The sequence below is a fragment of the Anser anser genome, assembly GCF_964211835.1.
Source record: "Anser anser genome assembly, chromosome: 5".
NCBI lineage: Eukaryota > Metazoa > Chordata > Aves > Anseriformes > Anatidae > Anser > Anser anser.
Window position 1 is genome coordinate 53,773,084 of NC_139725.1, and position 21,215 is coordinate 53,794,298.

General features: G+C 44.5%; 1 protein-coding gene across 9 annotated transcripts in view; it reads right to left on the reverse strand.

Annotated features, from left to right (window-relative positions):
- The window catches only part of BCL11B (BCL11 transcription factor B), a 98,424-nt gene that overhangs the window by 38,781 nt on the left and 38,428 nt on the right, over positions 1-21,215 (reverse strand). For 6 of the 9 annotated variants that reach the window (XM_083836528.1, XM_083836527.1, XM_083836531.1 and 3 more), the window contains exon 3: positions 14,929-15,144. The exons of the other annotated variants lie outside the window; for them this stretch is intronic. In XM_083836528.1, coding sequence (XP_083692654.1) covers positions 14,929-15,144 — 216 coding nt within the window. The remainder of the gene's footprint in view (positions 1-14,928; positions 15,145-21,215) is intronic. 9 annotated transcript variants of the gene reach the window in all.

Below are 21,215 nucleotides of genomic sequence, written 5' to 3' on the forward strand. Positions count from 1 at the left end.
GGGGCTCCTGTTCTGTAATGCTTCCCTATCTCCCACTGTAAAGAGAGCCTGTTTTTTTCTCCTAAAGCTGCCTTTTCCACTGGAACATTCCCTGTGCTTAGTGTTCTCCTTTGATTTTAGACGTGTGATTAAAACTTGCAGCCATGCCCTCGGTTGTGTAAGGCCAACAGTGTATTTGCCTGTGCAGACCAAACATGAGATTTCAGATGCCTCAGATGAGTGGTGAGCTGTGCGCTCCACGTGAAGTTCCCAGCCCCTTTGCACCTTCCTGGCTGCCAACACAAGGGAGTTCCACAATTTGCTTAGGGCCAGACACACCTTTGTTCAAAGGAAAACCTGCTAAGGAACAGCCAGAGCAAACCAATACTGACTCATAGCACAAGTGTGCTCACACAGATGACCACTTCCAGAAACAATAAAAAAGTACGGACAAGCCCTGTCCTGCAAAATGTATGCATTCACAGCTCAGTACAGCCATCTGGGCTCACTGCAATGGGGAAATCCACCATATTACAAAAGGTTACTTGCTTTACACATTTTCTCAAGGACATTTTCTCCTATCCCCAAGTAAGGATGTAGCAACAACCATCCATGAGACCACATCAAGGGACACTGCAACAGATATTGCTGAATGCACTGCCAGCTGTACCCCATCGCTTGAATGTGAAGTCCTGGCTCCCACCCACAGAAATTAATTTTACCATGCACTGTAGACTGAGCAGTGACACTATCAGCCACATAAATACAAGAATCTCACCAGCATCATTTAGAATAGTCATGTTCACTTCAAGACATTTCTTCCCTACAAAAAAAGAAAGCTAAGGAGAGAGTGAAAAAGAGAAAAAGAAGTGAAAGACAAAAAGCAGGGTTTTGGGGGGTTTTGTTTTGGTTTGGTTTGGTTTCGTTTTTGTTTTTTTTGTTTGGTTGGTTGGTTGGTTGGTTTATGTTTGTTTGTTTGTTTGTTTGTTTGTTTTTTGTTTTTGTTTTTTTATAACCTGGATGTATGACCTGGTAGGGAGAGAGCTACCATATATTTTCTTTTGGTCCACTTTCAGATCTCCAATCACAGCATATCAGTTGGGTACTGTTGATTTTATAGCACAGTCAGGTAGACATAGGTCAGGAAAAATCATTAGAAGCAATCTAGATGTCCAGGTTTTACCCCGGTAAAGTGTGGTTACTTTAATGGAGAAAATCTAGCTGCTTAGTTTAGCACCAGCTGTGAAAAAAAAACCAAGGATTTCAAGAAATAATTACACTTGAAATGAATGTCATTATAGTTACTTCCCAAATGGAGAAGCCAAATAAATGTAAAACCGACCTCTCCCATTCTCAGCTGCCTGTTGTATTACAGTCCTGTTCAGGTACCAGGGAAGTGGAAGGTCACACTGGAAGTATTTTTCTTTGCTGTAGTTTTTACATCACCACAGAAGAGAAACCCTATGTAACCAGAGCTCTGGGATTCTGGTACCTATCCTTTTCCATGACTCCAAGTCCTCTCTCTGTCCCTTTCATCCTCCATCTCCCCTTCTCTCTCTTTCCCTCTCTCTTCTGTGACACAGAGGCATCCCAAATCAGCCTGATTTATAGACACCAAGGAAGATTTGTGTTGGGCTTTACATCTCTGTCTGTCCATCTGTGAAATAGCTTCTAGTCACAGAAATTATATGAATGGTAATTCAACATAAAATAAAAATGAAAAGGGCATTTCACAAAATTAAAAAAAAAAAAATCAAAGTGACGAAATGTGTTAAGCAAACTATTTTATCACTTTGGTTCACAGTAATACTAGAGAACATTTTTTAAAAGTCCAGGAGATATTTTTTAAAGGGGCTTTAAAAAACAAGCACTCTCTGTTTGTTGGAAACACTGACAATCCTATTGCCATTATCAGAAATGCCTGCCCATAGCCAAAATTTCTGAACTTTGACATGCACTGGCTGCCGACCTAGTGTTACACACTGGTTGGGAAGGCGTACTCGGATGGCCAGCATAGCACTGCTTGTGAAAAGACTGTAAAGCATCACACATTACCAAACTGGAGAGCCCACGTGAAGCACTCTTGTTTATATCTGCTTTTATCTAAAAAGCTGTTGCCCTTATTGTGTGCAGGTGTACGACAAAGTTGGCTGAACGCTGCAAAAACTGATCTTGTGCCCAGGCAATTTGGTCTTTTGCTCTTTCCCTGCATGCTCTCCACAGATCTTCATGAACTCAGGCTAGAAAACTTTGAAAAGCATTCGGCCTTGCTTGCCAGCAATGCTTGAGAACCTAGCCAGTCCACTAATATAAAAGAGAACTGTACCAGCTACTTTTGTTTTTTTTTTTTAAGGGTTGGATTAGCTTCAGAATCAGAACTGCACATGCAATAGCACTAAAACTGAACTTACCTGCCCTTGGACAACATACCAACACAGCTTGGTGAGTAAAAACCCAGACTCAGAGTTCTGGTTGTGATCAATTCACAGTGCATTTCCCTGAACTGGAGTTTGTCAAGTACTTCTGACAATTTGAGGATAACACTGTCTTGTGTATAGATAGCTCACAAGCAGAGAAAAAAAAATACCTGGAATACATTATTTGTTAACTGTTTGCTCAGCTCATGCTAGGTGTGTGACTCTGAACTGTATTTGGCATCTAACATCTTTCTTTTGATAGATAACGATATCTCAGCAGCCTGCTCTCTGAGCCAGTGCAGACAAGGAATGGGCAGCACACGTTCATCAAACCAGCATCTGCTTTCAATTCTCATTTATAGATGTGGAATCCTTTCAACTGGACATTAATCATTCTCTACAGCAGCAGTTAGATACTTGAGACAGATCAGAACAAATCAAATTAGCCTTATTTATTAAACAAACAAACAAAAAAAAAATCCTAAGGAGTAAATAGAAAAGACACTAGACCATTCTGTGTGCTGAAACATAAAAAGAAAATTAAGATACTGAAACACAGGAGCCTAAAAGCTTTCAGGTGCTATTTTCAAAGCCTCAACTGTAACCAAATAGCAGAGGGCTCTACTGCAGAATGCCTCATGGATTATTTTAGCAATAAGGTATAATTGAAAGGATTAACGTGAATGTAATGTTTCCCTTCCAAAAATTCCAGGAATGCAGAAATGACTCTCATCTGCACTGTATGACTCATGGTTTTAATGCTAGAACTTCATTTTCACTTCTGAGGAATTCAAGCTCAGGGAAATGTTACCACAGAAATAGTCAGACAATTGACAAAGGAAAATCTCTCCCTCTCTTGCTGCAGTTAAACTAACCTTAAAAAACATATCTTTGGAGAGTCCAGCTTGGTTCAGCTTCAGGCAATAGACATCCTGCACACCTAGGGGACCTGATGAGGAGCAAAATTCTCCAAACTAGCTTGTACCAAGCAAAGCAGCTTCCCCGTGCTGGGTTTCCCTGGCTTAACATGGCAGACAGCTTTCAGCAAGATGGGGGACACTGCCACATTCACGTGGCAATTTGTAGCAAAGCATCTGTAGACTTCAAGACAGATGTGGACGAGTCTAGCGGAAGGTGTGCAGCTACACACCAAAGATATGGTGCTTGCTTTCTCTGTCTTTCCTTTCACATGGAGAAAATGCTTTTGTTTTTTAATGAGGAGGCGATGTACTGTGTTTGTCACAGCAACTAAGTGGAGAAGAGCTCTCACCATCTAGATTACATGTATCAGCAGCACTTCAGGGTTTGTTATAATGGAGGCTAAATGTTAAGCAGATGAGACGTTTTTTGAAGGAATATGTTTGAATGGCAAGCAGGGCTTGCCCTTCCACATGCACAATGATCCTCGTCTGTCTGTGCAATAGATCACAAAGCCCATCATCTGCCCTTCGCCAAAAAGCCAGCCCCTGGCAAGCACGGCGGTGGGACGAACAACTCCAGATACCCACAGCCTCCCAGGCTAATCCTTCCCTCTCCCTTCCCTTCTCCGCATACACCTGACTGCAATAACAGCGGAGATACCATCTGGGGTTAGCTCGTTACATGTTTATTGCCCCTTTGTTTACTTCTTCATAAATATAAACTGTTGTTACCTGCGCAAACCTGTGCATCCAGCCTAGTTCTGGTGAGCCTTAAAAGCCCCAAATTGAAAATAGCCTAAAGATGTGAATTGCAGCACCACAGTCCAAAAGGCAGCCAGCTAGCTGAGGTATATAGGGAGAACCATTGCAACATACGGCATGTATGTATGGTTTTATATTTAAGATTTCCTGGCTCAGAGGTACTACATTAGCTAGTTAGATGTGGTTATAAATAGAAGCGCCTGCCGACATTAATCACAATAATTTGGCGATGTGGCTACCGATGTGAAATTACAGGAGGGACAGGTACCTTGCAAAACTAAGCCCGCTTTATCGTCGGCCAGATCATTTATCAGCCAGGGAAAATAACCTTTCCTCTATGTTCTGTGATCTCATGCAAACAGGAATCCGAGCGAGAGAGGGAGGAAAGGGCCTTGTTTTTAGATTTGATTTGATTTTTCATTTGGTTCGATGTAACTTTAAGAAATATTAATCTGTTCCTTCGTTTAATTTCATCTGTACCACTGGCCAAGAGAAATGCACTAATTTATAAGTTGAAGCAAGCCTTGAGATAATGTCACCCACCATTCATCCAAATTTGTCACTAGCATCCCATTAAAGCCGTAATTATTTTTTAATTAAAACTAAGGAAGCTGGCATGCGTGTGCCTACTTTATACATCTGTTATGGGTTAAAATAGCTTTTAAAAAATGTTTTTTTAGACCGCAGTCTTTTGTGGCCATGGCCTATGCCAAAGAAAACGCAAACTTGCTTATTTTCTCCATGGGGCGCAACACTGCCTATGTGTGCCTGAACAGATTCGACTGGCCGTGAAAAGAATTCTAAATAAAACACAAACATGGAATTTGGCAACGCCACAGAAGCGAGCTTAAGACTAATTCCAGCATGCGGACGGCTCTCACACAGCAAGTCTGGCTCCACTATAAATGAAACCAGGCTCTGTAAAATCGCCAGTAAAGTTTGAGTTAGGATTTAAAGCAACAGCACACTTATTCCGTGGTTTAAGGGGGGAAAACACACGCGCGCGCACACACACATGCTCCAGCTTATTAAGGAAATTCATGCTGGCCCAATAAGTCTGCATGTTGCAAGCTGTGTTTACTTTCAGCAGTCATTTCCATTTAAAAAAAAATGTTAAGGGGGGGAAAAAAGAAAAAAAAATACTTTGGACTTGATTTTTAAAAGGAAATTTAAAAAAAAAAAAATGCTGTCATTACTGCAGGGCCCAGTGGCAGAGGCAGCAGTGAATGAAGGACCTACCTGACAGCAAGGATGAAAAGCTGTGTTAAGAAGGAAAGAGGCTCGAAAGGCAGGGGCAGAGGAGGGGAAGGGAAAGGTGCGGCCAAGGAGAAGCTCCATGGCCAGGGCGGCTGTGGGCAGAGCAGCCCGGTCCCCGTTCCCATCAGATAGCCCAGCCAGCGGGCTGGTGACTCACTGGGACTTGCTGGGAGGGAGCCGAACACTGCATGCTGCCAGGAGAGGAGCAGAGCTAACCCGGGGCACTGCCAGCCCCTGGGCAACCCCTCCTGGCAGCCCCACTGGCCCCGGGGAGCAAAGACATCTGCAAAGGAAGAGAAAGTAAGGAGACAGGGAGCACTGGCATTCGTTCAGTTTTACCTTTATAGGATAAAATAAATTTAAGAAATCGCAGCTTAAAATCATGAGGCATAGCCTGACAAACTTAACAGGAAAGGGCAAGGAGCAAATTATTTAAGGCAGTGATAGCAGTGTCTCCCACACACCCTTACGCTCCCTTACGGATCTGGGTGTTATCAGGCCAAAGAATTCAAATTAAACCTCAAGTGCCCACCTCAAACCCTGACCATTGGGCTTTTCTTCAAAACAGGGAGAGTAGGTCGGAAGGTTTGCTGGCTGGAAGCCTCCGAACACTGGAAGAGCTCAGACATTTATGAGTGCACTCGAGTGCGCTAATGAACTTCGACAGTGGTGGTAGAAGCAGGGGTGAGCACCGCTGTAGCTTTCACACTGCTCCTTCTGGAAAACGCGCAGAGAAAGTACGAAGGAAATTGGGGGGAGTTCACAGCCATTTCTCGGGATTATTTCACAACTATTCGATGTATCTACTGATTACAGCATGACAGGTTTGGCTTCAATAGGCTACAGAGTTTTGAAGACTCTACATTGACTTCTACAATCAGTTTGAGGAGAAACAAAAAAAGATTAGGGAAAGAACTTCACTTTTTTATTATATTTTATAAGGTTCTGCAGAAAGGTAAAGTTACTCACTAATCTTGTCCTGACCGTAGGCAAAACCACAATGATCCTATTCCCAGTTTAATCAACAGTTCACACGTTTTTATAAAGGATTTAGATTAATCAATTCGTAAACACTCAGACCTAATTTCTGGACAGCCTTTGCATTTTAAACCTGCCACTGCCATAATAAGTGAACTTACTCTTTCCCTGTTCAACCAGAGGAGAGAATACCCCAGATTTCCTTTAGAAGATCCAAAATGGAAAAAATACTTCCCCCACAGGCAAAGGGCTCTACTGCCATGCTGAGGTCTATCTGTATTCCATTAATTTTTGGTTTTTCACCTTAATCCCACAATCACTTTTAAATGGTACTTGTTTCCCAAAAATGCTCTGATTCTCACTCGATTCTCTGTAGTTTCCTGAATTCCATAGCCCAGATTCACTGCTGGCGTAACGATACAATGACACTGAACTCAGAAAATGCCTCCTGGAAGGACGCTCAGCTAAGCATCCCGCATGCCACAGCAGTCCCTAGCCCATCCCTCAGTGGACCCCTGGCTCGCTACAGTGTGCCCTGGAAGCATCATGTTCGTCACGCAGCCAAGGAGGAGATGTAAAGATCAGTTTTAGATCAGGGCCTCACGTGAAATAATCTAGGTCAGTACAGGAGATGTAAGGAGACAGTCTGACACACGAAGAGGATGGGGTGCTCTCCTTGCATTTCCAGGGAATGGACTGAGCACAATACATGGACAATTGGCTCCAAATAGCCAAGTGACATTTAAACAAGCATAACGGCTGCAGGTATGCTGTGCAAACTGGCCTCCCTCTAACCAGCAGTCCTTACATTATTAGCACAGACAATAATTTTAAAAAGCATTGTTTCGTGGCATGATTCCAGTGCCTGCTTCTCCCCACTGCCTTGCTTAGTGCCTGCATTAACCTCATTCTATAAGTCCCAGGACCTCTGACTCTTACAGCTGAATTCATAAAAAATGTAAGCCCTCACTATGTGGGATTTTTGCTTGCTTCCTTCCAAGTGCATGTTTTTCTGACTCATTGAACCTGGCTTCCCCAGCTTGTGCTACAGCAGGTTGCATTAGCTACAATAAGCACCCATGGAAATGGATTGATTAAGAAAAAAACAAGAGGGAAAAAAAGATAGCAAAGGCACATGCTACGCTTTAGCCTACCAGATTCCTGTACATGCTACAAAAATGCTTGGAAAAACCCTGTCCAAAAGAAAGCAAACAGCATAAAAACGTATGTTGCCAACAGTTGCTCAGCTGTTTACTGCTCAGCAGAAAGGAGGACCAACACGCAGCACAGAGGAGTCCAGTGGGACACACACGAGGTGCACCAGCATGGCTTCTTTGACTCAAATCCCCTTCTGAACATAAAGAGTCCCATCTGAGAACAGAACTCTTCCTTTCATCTATTTTTATGAAGCACGCGGAAAAAAAGAACCCGGGTCCTCTAAATGAGGCAGCTCTGGAGGGACAGCAGGTTATTCCTTTGCAGAACCATTCTCTGCCCTAAACCTGAACTACACCAGAAATGCGTGATCCAATTCCTTTATTAAAATAAATAAATAAATAATGTTAAATATATCCATTTCACTACAAAATGTGCAATGCCCCGCTCTTGATTCTACCTTTCCTGCTCTGGCCTGTGAACTGAAGAGCAGTCCTCATCATAACTACCTACACCATACACCACGGCTTGCCCTACTTTTGTCGACACAAAGCATTATATTTGTGCACAAGAGTTCCGTCTCTGTTCACACAAACAGAACAGCCCAGTTCACTTCCTGGCACAGACAAGTACACGAACACATCCGCATGTATCTGACAGAAAGAGAGAAGAGAAGTGATGACAAAAATCTACTGCGGAAGGGACAGAAGACGCCATCCTGAATACGCCAGGTGAGGCTGTACAAGTGAACTGTTTAGCATATGCTATGTACAAGTAAATGGCAATTTACCATGGGAAAGAAAGAATAATTGCAAACATTTATGCCTCATACATGTGTATGAAACAAAACAGCTCTTAGAAAGCTCACGCATCGCCCAACCAGAAGGCAAGGCACCTGACAAACACTACCCCTAATTTTGTCGCTTTGTAGGTGATTGCTTCCTTCCTTCTCTTCCTGCATTTGATTTCTTATCTTCTTAGGAAGTGTTCACCAAGAGGCATGCAGACAACTCCCTGAAAAGGGTGGAAAAGAGGTGGAAGCAGGGAAAGGCTGGTTCTATCCAGCAAACCACCCACCAAACACGAAAGCAATTCCTCGCCCTTCGCTGAGTACAAAGATGCACCGTACAACAACTTCAAAGCCAGGTCTGTTCTTCCTTCAGACAGCCGAAGTGTTTCTGGATGTATTGGCTGCCAATAGCCATGGCGGTGCCTGAGCCTTGACTACTGTGCCCCATTAGAGCAGTCTTTATTTATGCTGGTGTTTTCTGGAAAGTACTGCACAAGTGCCAAGAAAAGAGAAGACTGATTTGTTTGGGTCTTCTGTCAGAGCAGCAGGCAACCTGCCATCAGCGATGCCTCTTTGTAACCAAACTACTCTCTCCCTTGCAAAGTACTGATACTCCCAAATATTTCATGAATCAAGAGGAAAACCAGGGCGTTATTACTGATGTAAACAACAAGGCACAAGATAGGAGCCTTGTACAAATAACTGCTCAGTGAGAGAGACCAAAAATGTCCTTCCTTTGCTTTCTCCCAACCTCGCCTTTCAACTCACCTCCCACCTAATACCGATGAAGCACATTTGAGCTTTAACAAAGATGGATCAGTTGCTGCGCAGTCCCCTGGTGCTTACCTAGACACCGAAGTCACCTAGTCCTAACCCAGTCATCCCTCAGCAAACTCTAAAAGGAAATAAATTCATCCATGCCAATAAGTAAATTGTAAGACCACCTTCATCCATCTTGTTCCTGTATTTTTAAAATTTGATTGTGGCCAAAGAACTGCTGGCTGGAAATTACCCTTCCCCCAGCTCACGCATACACCCTTTAAAAATGCAAAATCTAGCCCTCTATTTCAATATTTCTGATGTCAGTGACCGGTGTCGGCTCTCCCCATACAGTAACTGCTTTAAAGCGCTGCATACAGCACTGCATTAAAAATTAATTACACATGCTATTTTATTGATAGTGCATAATGTAATGAGCACCAGCTGTGCTAAACATCCAAACTCCTTTTTAAGACAGCTATAAAAAAAGAAAGAAACTGCACTTCCAAATGCTTCTCCTGTCAGAGGAGAAAAACAGCAACATCTTGGATGGATTTGAAACAGGATTCTTTGATTTAGCTCTCCATTTGGAGCGTTTGAAGAGTTCAGACTCTTGGGCTCAGCATAGTGGTATGCGATCGAGTTAACTCTCTAACTGTTGGACCCATTGTCTTTACTGCAGGCAATGTTTCTTGCACCCTTTTGTCTTGAGACTACAAGATTCAGTTCCACCCGTTAATATTGCAATTAAGAGCTTTTCATTTTCCTTGGATGTCTGGAAATTGCAGGCATCCCCTTTAAAGCACCTTTAAATATCTCTATTGCCCCTGCTGGTTCTTAACTTTAGGTAATTAGGACTTACAAAGTTAGAGTGATAGGGCGCCTGTCTAGAACAAAGCCTCAGCCACGCTTAAATTGCCAGTGCTGCTGCCCCATGCAGCACCCTAATTTTAGCTGCCTCTTTGCTCTGTTAAGATACCTTCGTTACCTCTTGGCAAACACACCACCCAGTCAAAATATATAAGTTTGCAATTAGCTACATCTCTTTTGAGTTTAGATCTGAGTTTAATATCTGGTGAGAAAGAGAGCTGCGCAGACAGACAGGTCACATATGATTTTAATACTTGAATAGATGGATGAACACAGAGATTGATAGATAGATGAAAAGATAGATGCATACATACAAACTGATGCATATCTGTTTTTAGCACATACATCTCTCACACAGCCCTGCACTCTGTAAGTACTGTGCACAATGTCAATTCTACTATAGCACACACTAAATATTTCACTAAAATAAATAAATACATGTAACCATGACTAATAGGGCACCTCTCCTGAATGTTAGCCAGGTACTTTAAGCAAACCTTTTCTTTATGGAAGAAAATGAAAAAATACATTTTTAAAGGGTGTCAGGGAAGCTGCCTTCAGTCTTTTTCTGCCCTCAGAATCATATACCCAAAATATGTCTTTCTCCTCTCAAATAAAGCACCATGAGCTGATCAGAAATTGAGTATTACAGTGGGTTTTTTTTTAGTTTTTTTTTTTAAGATTCCACTCAGAAAAAAAAAATAGGAGTAATGTATCAGCCATCGTCCTGGGACTTGATGAGTTGGGAGGTTTTTGCTGGATGAGTTTGCATTCTCTGCTCTGATTACTGTTTTGTTTTCCATTGATCCTCCTGTGTTAATAAAACCCAGTCTGGAGTGAACAAAAGCTTGCTTCTTGTTCTAGTAAGAAATGTGCTGAGCACATACCATATCATTAACATAAAAGTTTTTGAAATAATACTGCTTTCTAGACAGCCTGTATTAATTGCAGCAAGCTTTTTACAGCAGGGTGGTCTAATCTAGCTCTTCTTATTGGCTGATTCCAGTTATAAAACCAGAGCAAAATGAATACTGTGATGTACTTGAAGAAGGAAAAATCATTCTTTTAAAACCTATTATTTACTCGCAGGTACTTCTTTTATCTTTATTGCCACCTTAACCTTTGCTAAAAAAACAGAAATGATGCAGTAAGTAGAATTTCAGCAGCCAAGTAAATTGACATTAACTTTACAAGATGACCGTGTGATTTTCAGAATGTCCTAATGACTAACACAGCTGATTCCTTGAATTAAAAAGAGCTTGTTCCACTCTTCTGAGCTATGCCCCATGCCTTCCTCTGTTTTAGCCCTTCAGCTTCACAGCCCTGTCCATTAATCACTGCTGTCCATGCCCGCTTGCTGTTTTTATACATGCAACTAAGTATCATAATTGCTTTCTACCTCCTTCCATCAGCCTACATGTGGGAAGCAAGCAGTTTTGCTGGTTGGCTGAATGTATGTGTACTGGGCAGATTTAATTATCTTTACAGAGATATATAAAACCCTCGCTCATGGGCCCAGGTCCAAAGACTTTGGATCAGGTATGTATCTGAACACAGGCAGAAGGGATAAATTATTGTCTGTGGCACTGCAATCCACTTTGTCTTACACTGATCAGAGCTCCTTTCCTGGGGCTTTTACACGGTAGGATCTTCAGGGCAGGGACTTTTCTCTTTGGAGAGCACATTGTAAAGTGCCATGCACTTCTGTGCTGAGATTTTCAAAGCTCGTTTCTCGTTAACTTTAATGGGAAATGGGCATCCAAATCTCTTAGGCAGCTTTGACAATTTAAGACTTAATGTACAATATTAATAAATCAGCATCATAAAAAGAGCCCAATGAAGATGTATTGTGAAAAAATAGCCCCACAAAAAGCATTGTAGTGTATGTGTGTATGCATACAGGCATATACTTTTCTTTACATAATTACGTCTCTCAACAATCATTTGCATGTCTCTTATGCAGAAAAACCTGTGTGCATTTTACAGTTACTCTAAGCAGTTGCAATTCATTGAAATGAAATAAAAAGCAGGCTCAGAAAAGCACCCTAATCTGGCAAGGGGTAAAGCAAAATGAATGCTTTGCCCATTTATATTTTAGATCCAAGCTACACAACCCTGTGAATTTCATGACTCTATTCCAACTTCTAATTAAATAGGCACTAAAAACATTTAAACAGGAGAACCCAATTCAGCAGACAGAAGCCTCTGAGGCAAAAATAAATAAATAAATAAGTAAATAAATAAAGAGACAGAGAGAGAGACTTTTCCAGTGGCAGATATTTTAAAAAATCACATAGAAAAAACATAGAACTTCACCTGCACATTCCTCACCCTGTGGTGCCTTGAACACAAAGAAAGGAACAAAGACAGGAGGGACCACAACCAGCACTGTTAGGAGAGGTGCTGGACACCAAGCGGACTTCCCAGCATCGTTTGCTGTGATCGAAGCTGCTATCAACAGCACATTTCCTACAAATCACAAGCCACTCTGGACGAGGCAGAGGACTTCCCGTCTGCACGGCTAAATGCTGTTCAGCTCTCTAGGCAATTGCTCTTATCTAGATCCAAGATTTCCAAACACAACTTTTCCACCTGCAGACCCCAAACCCAGCAGGTTTGGGATCCCCAGCACAAAACTGCTGGGCCTGATCTGGGAGTGCCTCGCAGAGATCTGGGGGTACCTGCAACTTCCAGCCTTCAGGGTCGCAGCCTGCTTGAGAACTGCATTGAAAAACTCCAGGTCCTGCATTAAATGAATGCTGAAAAACAGGAAAGGTAAGAAATGATGAAGGAGGAGAAGAGGCGGGAACTGTTGATGGCTTTTGTTCAAAGAAGGAAACAATTCCTCAGAAGCAAGAACGGAGCTGACAGAATAAAAGGCTAATCAAGTCAGAGAGACAAGCAGATCTCTAAAGCTGTAGCAAGTGACTATTGTAAATGGCTATATTAAAAAAGAGGGCACAATGCAGGGATCGTCACTAGATTATTAGTCAACACAAAGAACTCACTTTTCTTTCATTTCCACAAAACATTTTGAGCGCAGGAAAGATCCTGCAACTCCTGCTACAGGGTTTAAAGCATGCCCAGGCTCATTTACTAAGGGAGCAAAGAAAGGGTTAAACAGATATAATCTCCTTTTCAAGGGAAGAAAATGCTTCTTTCAAGCAGAGCTTGACCAACTACTGTCATAAACATGTATCATGCACTTTGATATAACCTATTCTCTAAGTGCCACAGACTGCAGCAGTAATTACAGGAAGCCATGATAACAGGTCTCTCTCTCCGCAGAGCTGGCATCCTTCTCCCAGCAAACACACCACTCTGAAAACTGGCCCTGCACAGCTCCAAAGCGAGAAATGAAAGTATGTAACACACCAAAGCATCGCCCTCCCACCTCCTTTAATCAGTCATTCCTTCCTTCCTTTTCAGTTTTGCTTCCTTCCCTCCCCACCGGCTGTTGGCATCAGGAGCAATGGGGAACCAGGGCATCCAGTTTGCTCTTACAGCTACCTGCCTACCAAAGGCACCTGCGTGCATCCTGCGTTGGTGAAGAGAGCAGGCAAATGGGAGATCAGTTCCAGTGTGCTTTACCAGCTGGTAAAGGGGGGAAGCGGGGCACCTATCTGACTTTCTCATTGAGCATCCACCACTCAGAAGCCCATCTCCACACCGTTTGAGGCCAGCTGGTCAGACTGATGAGGTCAGAAAAGCAGAGCTCAATGAGAACAGCATCCCGCCATGCTGCATATGGTAGCATGGATGAGAAATCAGACCAGGTCCAGGGGCATCATGCATCGCTGCAAGCCCAGCACGAGCAGCTGGGCGCAGGCTGAGCCCAGCCAGGAGGCTCGGGAGCCTTCCTCGAGCACCACGAGCTTCACCCGGGGTCCACAAATTGAGAAGTGCAGGGACCTTCTCGTGAGATAGAGCACACTGCTGCAGTACCACTGTTAATGGAAAGAAAAAGTTGAACAGAGCTAACTTTTGCCACGTTAGGGGGGCAGGAGGAGCCACTGGCCAAAGGCTTTATTCATCACAGTCCTTGCTGTCTCTCTAAATCTCCTGGTCCTCACACATTGCTTATCCAGCATCGTTCTGGGAGCTCCCTATTAAAGCTCCACACACATTAGCGTGAATGAAGGCTGCAGGGTCTGGCCCACCACAGTCAGACTCCACCATAAGTGCTTGCGGATTTCACCACAGCTGTATTTTCTTTTAAGCCCCCCACCCCCCTCCACCCCCCCACCCCCCATTTTCACCTCTCCAGCCTGCAGTTCACCACAGCCCCAATCTTGCAACTGAGCCACACTCAGAAACACCCACTGATTTCAAAGAGATCGCTGGGTCTGAAAGGACGGGGTCTGGCAACCGTATGGCTGTGTCCTCTTGGGCTCGCTCAGCGCACCCTCATTTCCACATCACTTTCCCCTCCTTGCAGTGACAAAAGTCAGGCATCCAAAAGGAATAAAGGAAAAGAAAAGCTGCTGGGGGAGAGGGGAGGGATGTGTGGCAAGTTACCAAAGAGCATTTTCTCAAAGCAAGGGAGAAAACTGCATGGAGCACATACATCCTGCGTGCACATGGACTCAGAGAAAAGCCTTTAATACGAATGATTAGGGGGGGAAAAAAAAAAAAAAAAGGAGGGGGGGAGACCTCAGATGTTAAATGTTATCCAATTAAGCTTAAAATAAACATCCCAGAGAGATGAAATCTTGATACCAGGGTATCACATTCTGTGAGGAGTCTCAGACATTTGTTCACAACGTGGCACAAACGGCCCGGCAGCGGCCGCTGGTAACATCTGAAGGTGGGCAGGCAGAAGGGGAAGGACGGGGGAAGAGGGAGCCACACACCCCTTCCCGCTCCCCGTCCTCCGCCAGCACGGGGAGAGGGGCAGGAGGGAGGGCAGGGGGTGTTTGGGACATTTTCACTGCCTTCCCCACACGACCCAGCGAAGGCAGCTCTCCCACAGCAAAGATGACATCACTTGGCAGCACTACTGACCTTCAGATAGCAACAAAAAAAAAAATGTTTCTATTACCTGACAACTGACAATGACATCCAAATGTGCCTGACGTCTCAGTCTGAATCTCAGTCTGAGTCCCGCCAACTGAGACTGCACGTGCACCACAGCAGGGCAGGCTAAGGCAGGGCGGGAGAGAGGCCAGTGCGCGGAGAGGTGACGTGATGACGGATGTGTGAGGGTGGGAGGAGGCAGCTATGGGAGCCCCCGGCAGGTTTGCAGGCCTGGACGGCCCTGGAGAAAAAACAATAGAAAAAACTGTCAGTCGGACCTAAGTTTGAAGGGACAGAGGAGGCATCATCAGCGGGAACGGGTGAGGCGGGGGCTGGCTGCCTAACGCACTACGCGCTTGCTCTGCACTGCTCCCTGGGGAAAGGAGCCCTTGGGGCTCGCGTTGGGCTGGGAAAGAGCAAGAAGGGACCTGGGGGCCCTGCGAGCCCGGCTGGAGGCACAGAGAGGGGCGAAGCAGGGGCACAGCCGGTCCTGGTGCGGAGGAGAGCCGGAGGCGGCGAGCGTCGCCACCAGCACTTGCTCAGGGACCGAATCAAAAGGGGGATTATTGTTTTACGGCTGTGTTAATGCATTTAGCTGACACAAAACCAGGCAGGCTCTCTGCCGAGCCGCTGCTGAAGCAGGCTCGGCACACCAGCGCAGACAAAGTGCAGTGACTTGGAGCTCAAATGGCTTCGGAGGGGTGCCAGGAGCCAAGCTCCCAGAATGAGGCATTCACGGGCCACTGTGCTGCCCGCCCGCCTGAGCCGCAGCCAGTTGTGCATTTTGCATGCCCCCATTATGCAGTCCGCTTCCCTGTCGAGCCTGCAAAGAATGGAGCAACCTTTTTTTTTTCCTGGTAGCTAAAAAAATGATATTGTAACCTCCAGCTGTATTATTTATTTTTAACCCCTCTAGGAATCACCTGCCATTTCAAAGCTGCCTTTAGACTTCTCTCCTGCTCCACTGGAAATGCGCACTCCTCCTGGCACTAGTCCAGATGGAGCTCCGTGGTTTAAAAAACTCAAATGCAAGCCTTACATATCGATATACACCTGTACAAATACAGACAGGCACAAACAGACATGCACACGCAGAATCAGGTAAGAGCCACATTTTTGGCTGGCGCGAAATCAGCAGAGTTCAGAGGGAAGTTGCGAGAACAGCACCGCTCTGCATCCCACCCCATTTATTTAAAACTACCCTCTCTGCTTAATTATTACATAAAGGGGAGCTACTAATCAAGGGCAGTTTCTAAATGAAGATATGCGGTGGAGTGGTCGCCATTAAAAAGCTGGCATTTGCCAACAGCTACCGCACAGTGGTAGGTCAGAAACCACAGTTTCCCCCTTTGTTTAAATCAGGAAATACGTGTGCTAATTGCGGGGTATCGTTTGGCAAATGCTCTCTCTTTTTTTCCTAAGGGTGGCGATTCTGTCTGTGCACACATGTGCGCCTTGCACACACATGCAAACACCATGGCAGCAAGGAGAAATATGTTCACCCGTCCTCCCTTCAGACCTAGAAGAGCAACGCTTAGAAGGGACAATGTCCACCTCGAGGATCCTGGTTCAGAAACCAGGCCTACATGTTGATCTGACAGCTACACATGTGAGGCAAACGGGGATACTTCATCCTTGGCACAGCATCCAGAGCTCCAGTCTGCAAGGACTGCATTTGATTTTGTCGTTTATCTTAAATGGCTAAGAGACCACCAGAGCAAAACATTTGTGTGAAGCTTTTGCCAAAACCACAAGTGAAGAGTCTAAATTCCCTGTGTAAATACTTGAGCTTCAAGCATCAAGGATAAAATTTGTGCTCTTTTGTGAGGACTGGTTTTAAATAGAAGCCATCTCTGTGGCACATGGAGCAAGGAAGGATTTTTTATTTTGGGGGCTCAGTTGCCTGGCTTTTGTAATTGTTTTGATCTCCCTGGAAATACTACACAGGCAGGTAATGATAACTACTATCTAGACTGTACTAACGTTGCATTTGGGGTAGAAATGTATGCTAGGTGCATGGAAATGGATGTCAGACACTGATTTCTGTCTGTTCTGTAACACACATGAATAACAACCTTTTTCATGGAACAAAAACTTAACACAAATTCCCTCAAGTTACTTAACAATTGTATCTTATATTCCTGATGTTATAAAAACAACTAGGCTGGCCAAGACAAGGTTGAGCTGCCTAGGCACTCATCCTTGCTGGGAAAGCCATGAGCTGGAAATCTGGTTTAGAGTTGGACCACAGCTGCATCTCAGGTGGCACCTAAACATGTCCACAGCCCTGCCACGACAAAAGACACAGGTCTTGCAGTCAGTCAGTCCCTCCCACGTCATGGTGCCATACTACAGCTCTCAATAGGGTTTGGAAGCAGCCCATCATACAACGAACCACATGAAGCCCACCAAGCCCACCAACAACCACAACTGCACGGGGTTTTAATGTGGAGGTGCATGGGTCCTAGCCTGCAAAACTACCCTGAAGGTGACAGCCTCTCCCCTAGTTCTGGTGGGTCTCTCCTTTCTGTTAGCAATGAATTTGATATAATCTGCACAGCTCTGAGGTGTCTGAGAAGATGCTAAGAGGTCACCAGGAGGGTACAGAGAGGCCCTCCCTTCTCTTACCCAGTATATTTCCTCTAGTGTGGAAAGGATGTTAAGGTTTCAAACAAGAGATTTCTAACCCCTGGGGGAAAGGGATCCTGTAAGAGCCTTCCAAGAGAGGTAGTGGGGGCAAGCCAGCCAACCGCTTTAACAAGATGCCTCCCAACTTTATGGGAAGGACTATATGGTCTGGTTGCCAGTGAAGGGGTGGAACTGAAGATGTCACTCAGAAGGCCTTTTTGTGTCCTTTCACTTATATATCAGGAAATTTAAAATGAGCCAATCTTGTGTCAGAAAGGAAATGAGTAGGAGGGAGAAGAAGAACGGACAAAGACTCTGGCAGATCTTCAAGGAGTCCCACTACCTCTCCCTGAAATGATGAAACCGGGGCTGTCAGACCAGAAGGCTGAGTCTGCCCCTACAAGCCACCACAAACCAGGAAATTCTTTATTTTCCTTGCTACTACTTCAGGGTTTGCTTCTTTGTCACGGATAACAGGACAGTCCTCTAGAACCAGATTGATTGGCAAATCATGAAGAGGAAAATTGTATCCACTGCCCTGGAGGAAAGGCGTGGAGAAAAGGAGCACTCCACCGTTAGGTACTCAACGCCTCTTTATAGCTATAGAAAGAGTAACAGTGGAACTCTGAAATACTCACTTGTGTTTGCTAAGAGAATGCCCATGTTTTACCTCTCTAGCTCCTCTTCTGCGGTATTTTTTCCCATATAGCCTCCCTATTTAAAGCTGAAAATGAAGACGAGGGCTCTATGTTTCCTCACCTTAACTGTTGCAGGTAATGGACATACACAGGCTGAACAAACAGATAAAAACATACCCAGCTATGGGTAGACAGACAGATAGCTGCTATCCTAAGGTGGTGCAGGAGTTTTCTACTCAACCCATGCAGCACCAGGTGAGGGAAGGGATCGAGTCTCTGGAATCCTATGGCAGATTGACTGTACCACATTGCACACTCATTTCAAAAAGCAAACACTCCTGCGAGCCCCTGTGTGTCACACAGGGCACAACCACAACCTGCAAGAAGGGAAAGCAGACTGCAAGGACAGCAGTGCAATCGTAGAGGCTGATCTGGAAAAACTGATCCATTTGGGGTGAATGTGAGCATGCATGCAGCTCTGTGTCTCTCCATGCCCGCTGCCACGACGTGTAAGGTTTGAGTCTCCTCTTGGGCCAGCACCATGAAATCATCCACCTGCACTGCAGATCTCAATTACATATTCTGCATTCATTCTGCATGGATGCGAGGGGGAGTTTTGCACGTAGCATGAGTGTGGAACATGCACAGGGACTGTCACAGTGCAAATAAAAGATCTGCATTGCTGATAGGAAAGGAGGATTTTGTCCTTATGCTTTAAACAGGCTCAGCATACGCTCACTGCCTGCACACGGCAGTAGCTCCCAGGTTGTGTTGACTCCCAGACACTGCTAAAAGTAATTTTTTTGCTCTCTGCTATTTTTAAACTTGCAAAGAAGAAAATAAGGTAAATTGGACATGACCCCAGAAGATGGAAATGAGCATAAGAGCCTAGAAAAACGTGACAAAAGCCACAATCAAGGCATAAATTGCATCCTTTTGTTGTCCCTCTCCCTGAGCCTAGGCATGACTGGCTGTATGACATGGTATATGTAAAACATCACGTTCCTTTAGCACATCTGCAGAAAAGTACCCGGGCAAAGCACAAAGATGGGGCTGCAAGCAACATTCACAACGTCCCATCTCAGGCAGAGGACCTGATCTTAATTTAAGAGATCTTGCCTTATACCTCATGTTGTGTGCAAATGCAGCCATGTGTAGCTATGTGGCTGGTGCATCCCTCGTGGTGCTGTGTGCTTGCTGGGAGGGTGGCTGCATGTGCGTCTGCACGGGCAGACAGGCAGGTGCACACACAGACGTGTAAGCCACTTAACAGGGCACGAACCAAGTTTTTGTGTGTCTCTCTGTGCCTGTCTGGTGGTGGAAAATCAATCAATGGCTGGTTAAAGACTAAAGCTCAGTTCCATTATTAAAAAACTCTCTCTTTTAATAAAAAGAAAAACATCTGTTCAAACAGTGAACAGCTACAAATTCAGAGCGCAGGCTGCAGCCTCATCCCTTCCCTGTGCCCATCGTGTTCAGGGAGAATATTGCAGATGTTCTGAGATGGGTTTTACATGTACCATTGCAGCAGCCTTAAACAGACACATCCAGAAGTGAAAGACAGATCTATTCACTAATCTTTCCAACAGACTTTTTCCAAGCTTTTTCTCAAACAAGTTGTCTCATCTGTATTATACCATCTCACCCGGACCATTCCCCCATGGTGTTATATCTTTCTACCGTGTCTTTTCACACAGGCACCAACAGGATTGATGGAACCAAACGTGCACAGCACACGTGCACACACACACGCCTATGCACATACACACACGTTAGTGAGACAGAGGCAGAAACGTTTCCAACAGCAACTAGGAGAGCAACGAACGCTCACCCTGCAAGGGGCAGACACACGCAGCATCCCCCAGCGAGGGCAGAAGGACTCTGCAATATGTGCAAGCAGGCTGTTACTCAAGCACAGAGCCCGGCTCGTGGCCAGACACACCTGCACACCAGCCCACTCCTCGTCCCCCTGCACACACAGCGGTTTTGGAGCAGTTCCCCCGCACCGGCTCACGATGCGCTGCTAAGACTAAAACTTTACTCGAGCTGGAAATGGAAAGGCTGCACTGGGGAGAGAAGAAGCGGAGCAGGGAAGGGATTTCTTGTTATATGTTGCTCAGGGATTTTTTTTTTAATGATTTTTTATTTTTTTTGGCAGACAAGGATTCCCTTTGAATTGATACATTTCTTTCTCTCAAGAATTTCAAATGATAATGCATAAATGAGTCATAGATCAAGAACAGCGATGTGGTGAGCAAGAAGGAGAAAGAGTGTGAGTGAGGGGCACTGGCACAGAAATTTGACAGTACCCCAACTCCCCCCCTTCCTCCCTCCATGCCAAGACATTAATTCTCACAAGTCGGAGAAAATTACTATGCATGAATGCAAAAAGCATGATCAGGAGTAATTAACATGGCTTCATATGCAAATTTTATTAATGCAGAAGTACAAAGTCATTATGCAAATGAAACTTACGTCAACTCTCTTGACAAATATTCATCTCTAAAGCTCAAGTTTCTCCCTTCTATTTTTTTTTTAATTTTTGGTGTAAAACGAAAAGAAAAAAAAAAAAAGCGACGAGGACTGTTTGACAAGTTTGCAAAGTTGTTTTTCAACCGGAGAAATTTATTCTTGCATTGTTGATATTTTTTTGTTGTTGTTGGCAGGTACACGACAGCTCATGGAGGAGAGCGGGAGGATGGGGGGACGCGGGCTACCAGCAGCAGGCAGCCAATCAAAACGCCAGCGGCTGTAATGAGCGCGATTGATGACTGTTTGGCTTTACTGCAGGGTAATGAACTAGAATCCAGTCTGAGGAGGAAAAAAATATGAATATTCATGAAGCTGTGCTCCTGCCTTTGATGGTTAAAGAAATTTTTAATATTCAAATAAGCGCTTGCCAAGTGATTAACAAAGAACAAGCACGCAGGAATATGGAAATGGAGCTGTGGAAGATTTGGGAGTCACAGTCTGTGCAGAAAAGACAGCACAAAATTTCATAAACAAGATAGGCAGATAACCCAATTCAAATCTGAGCAAATAAAGG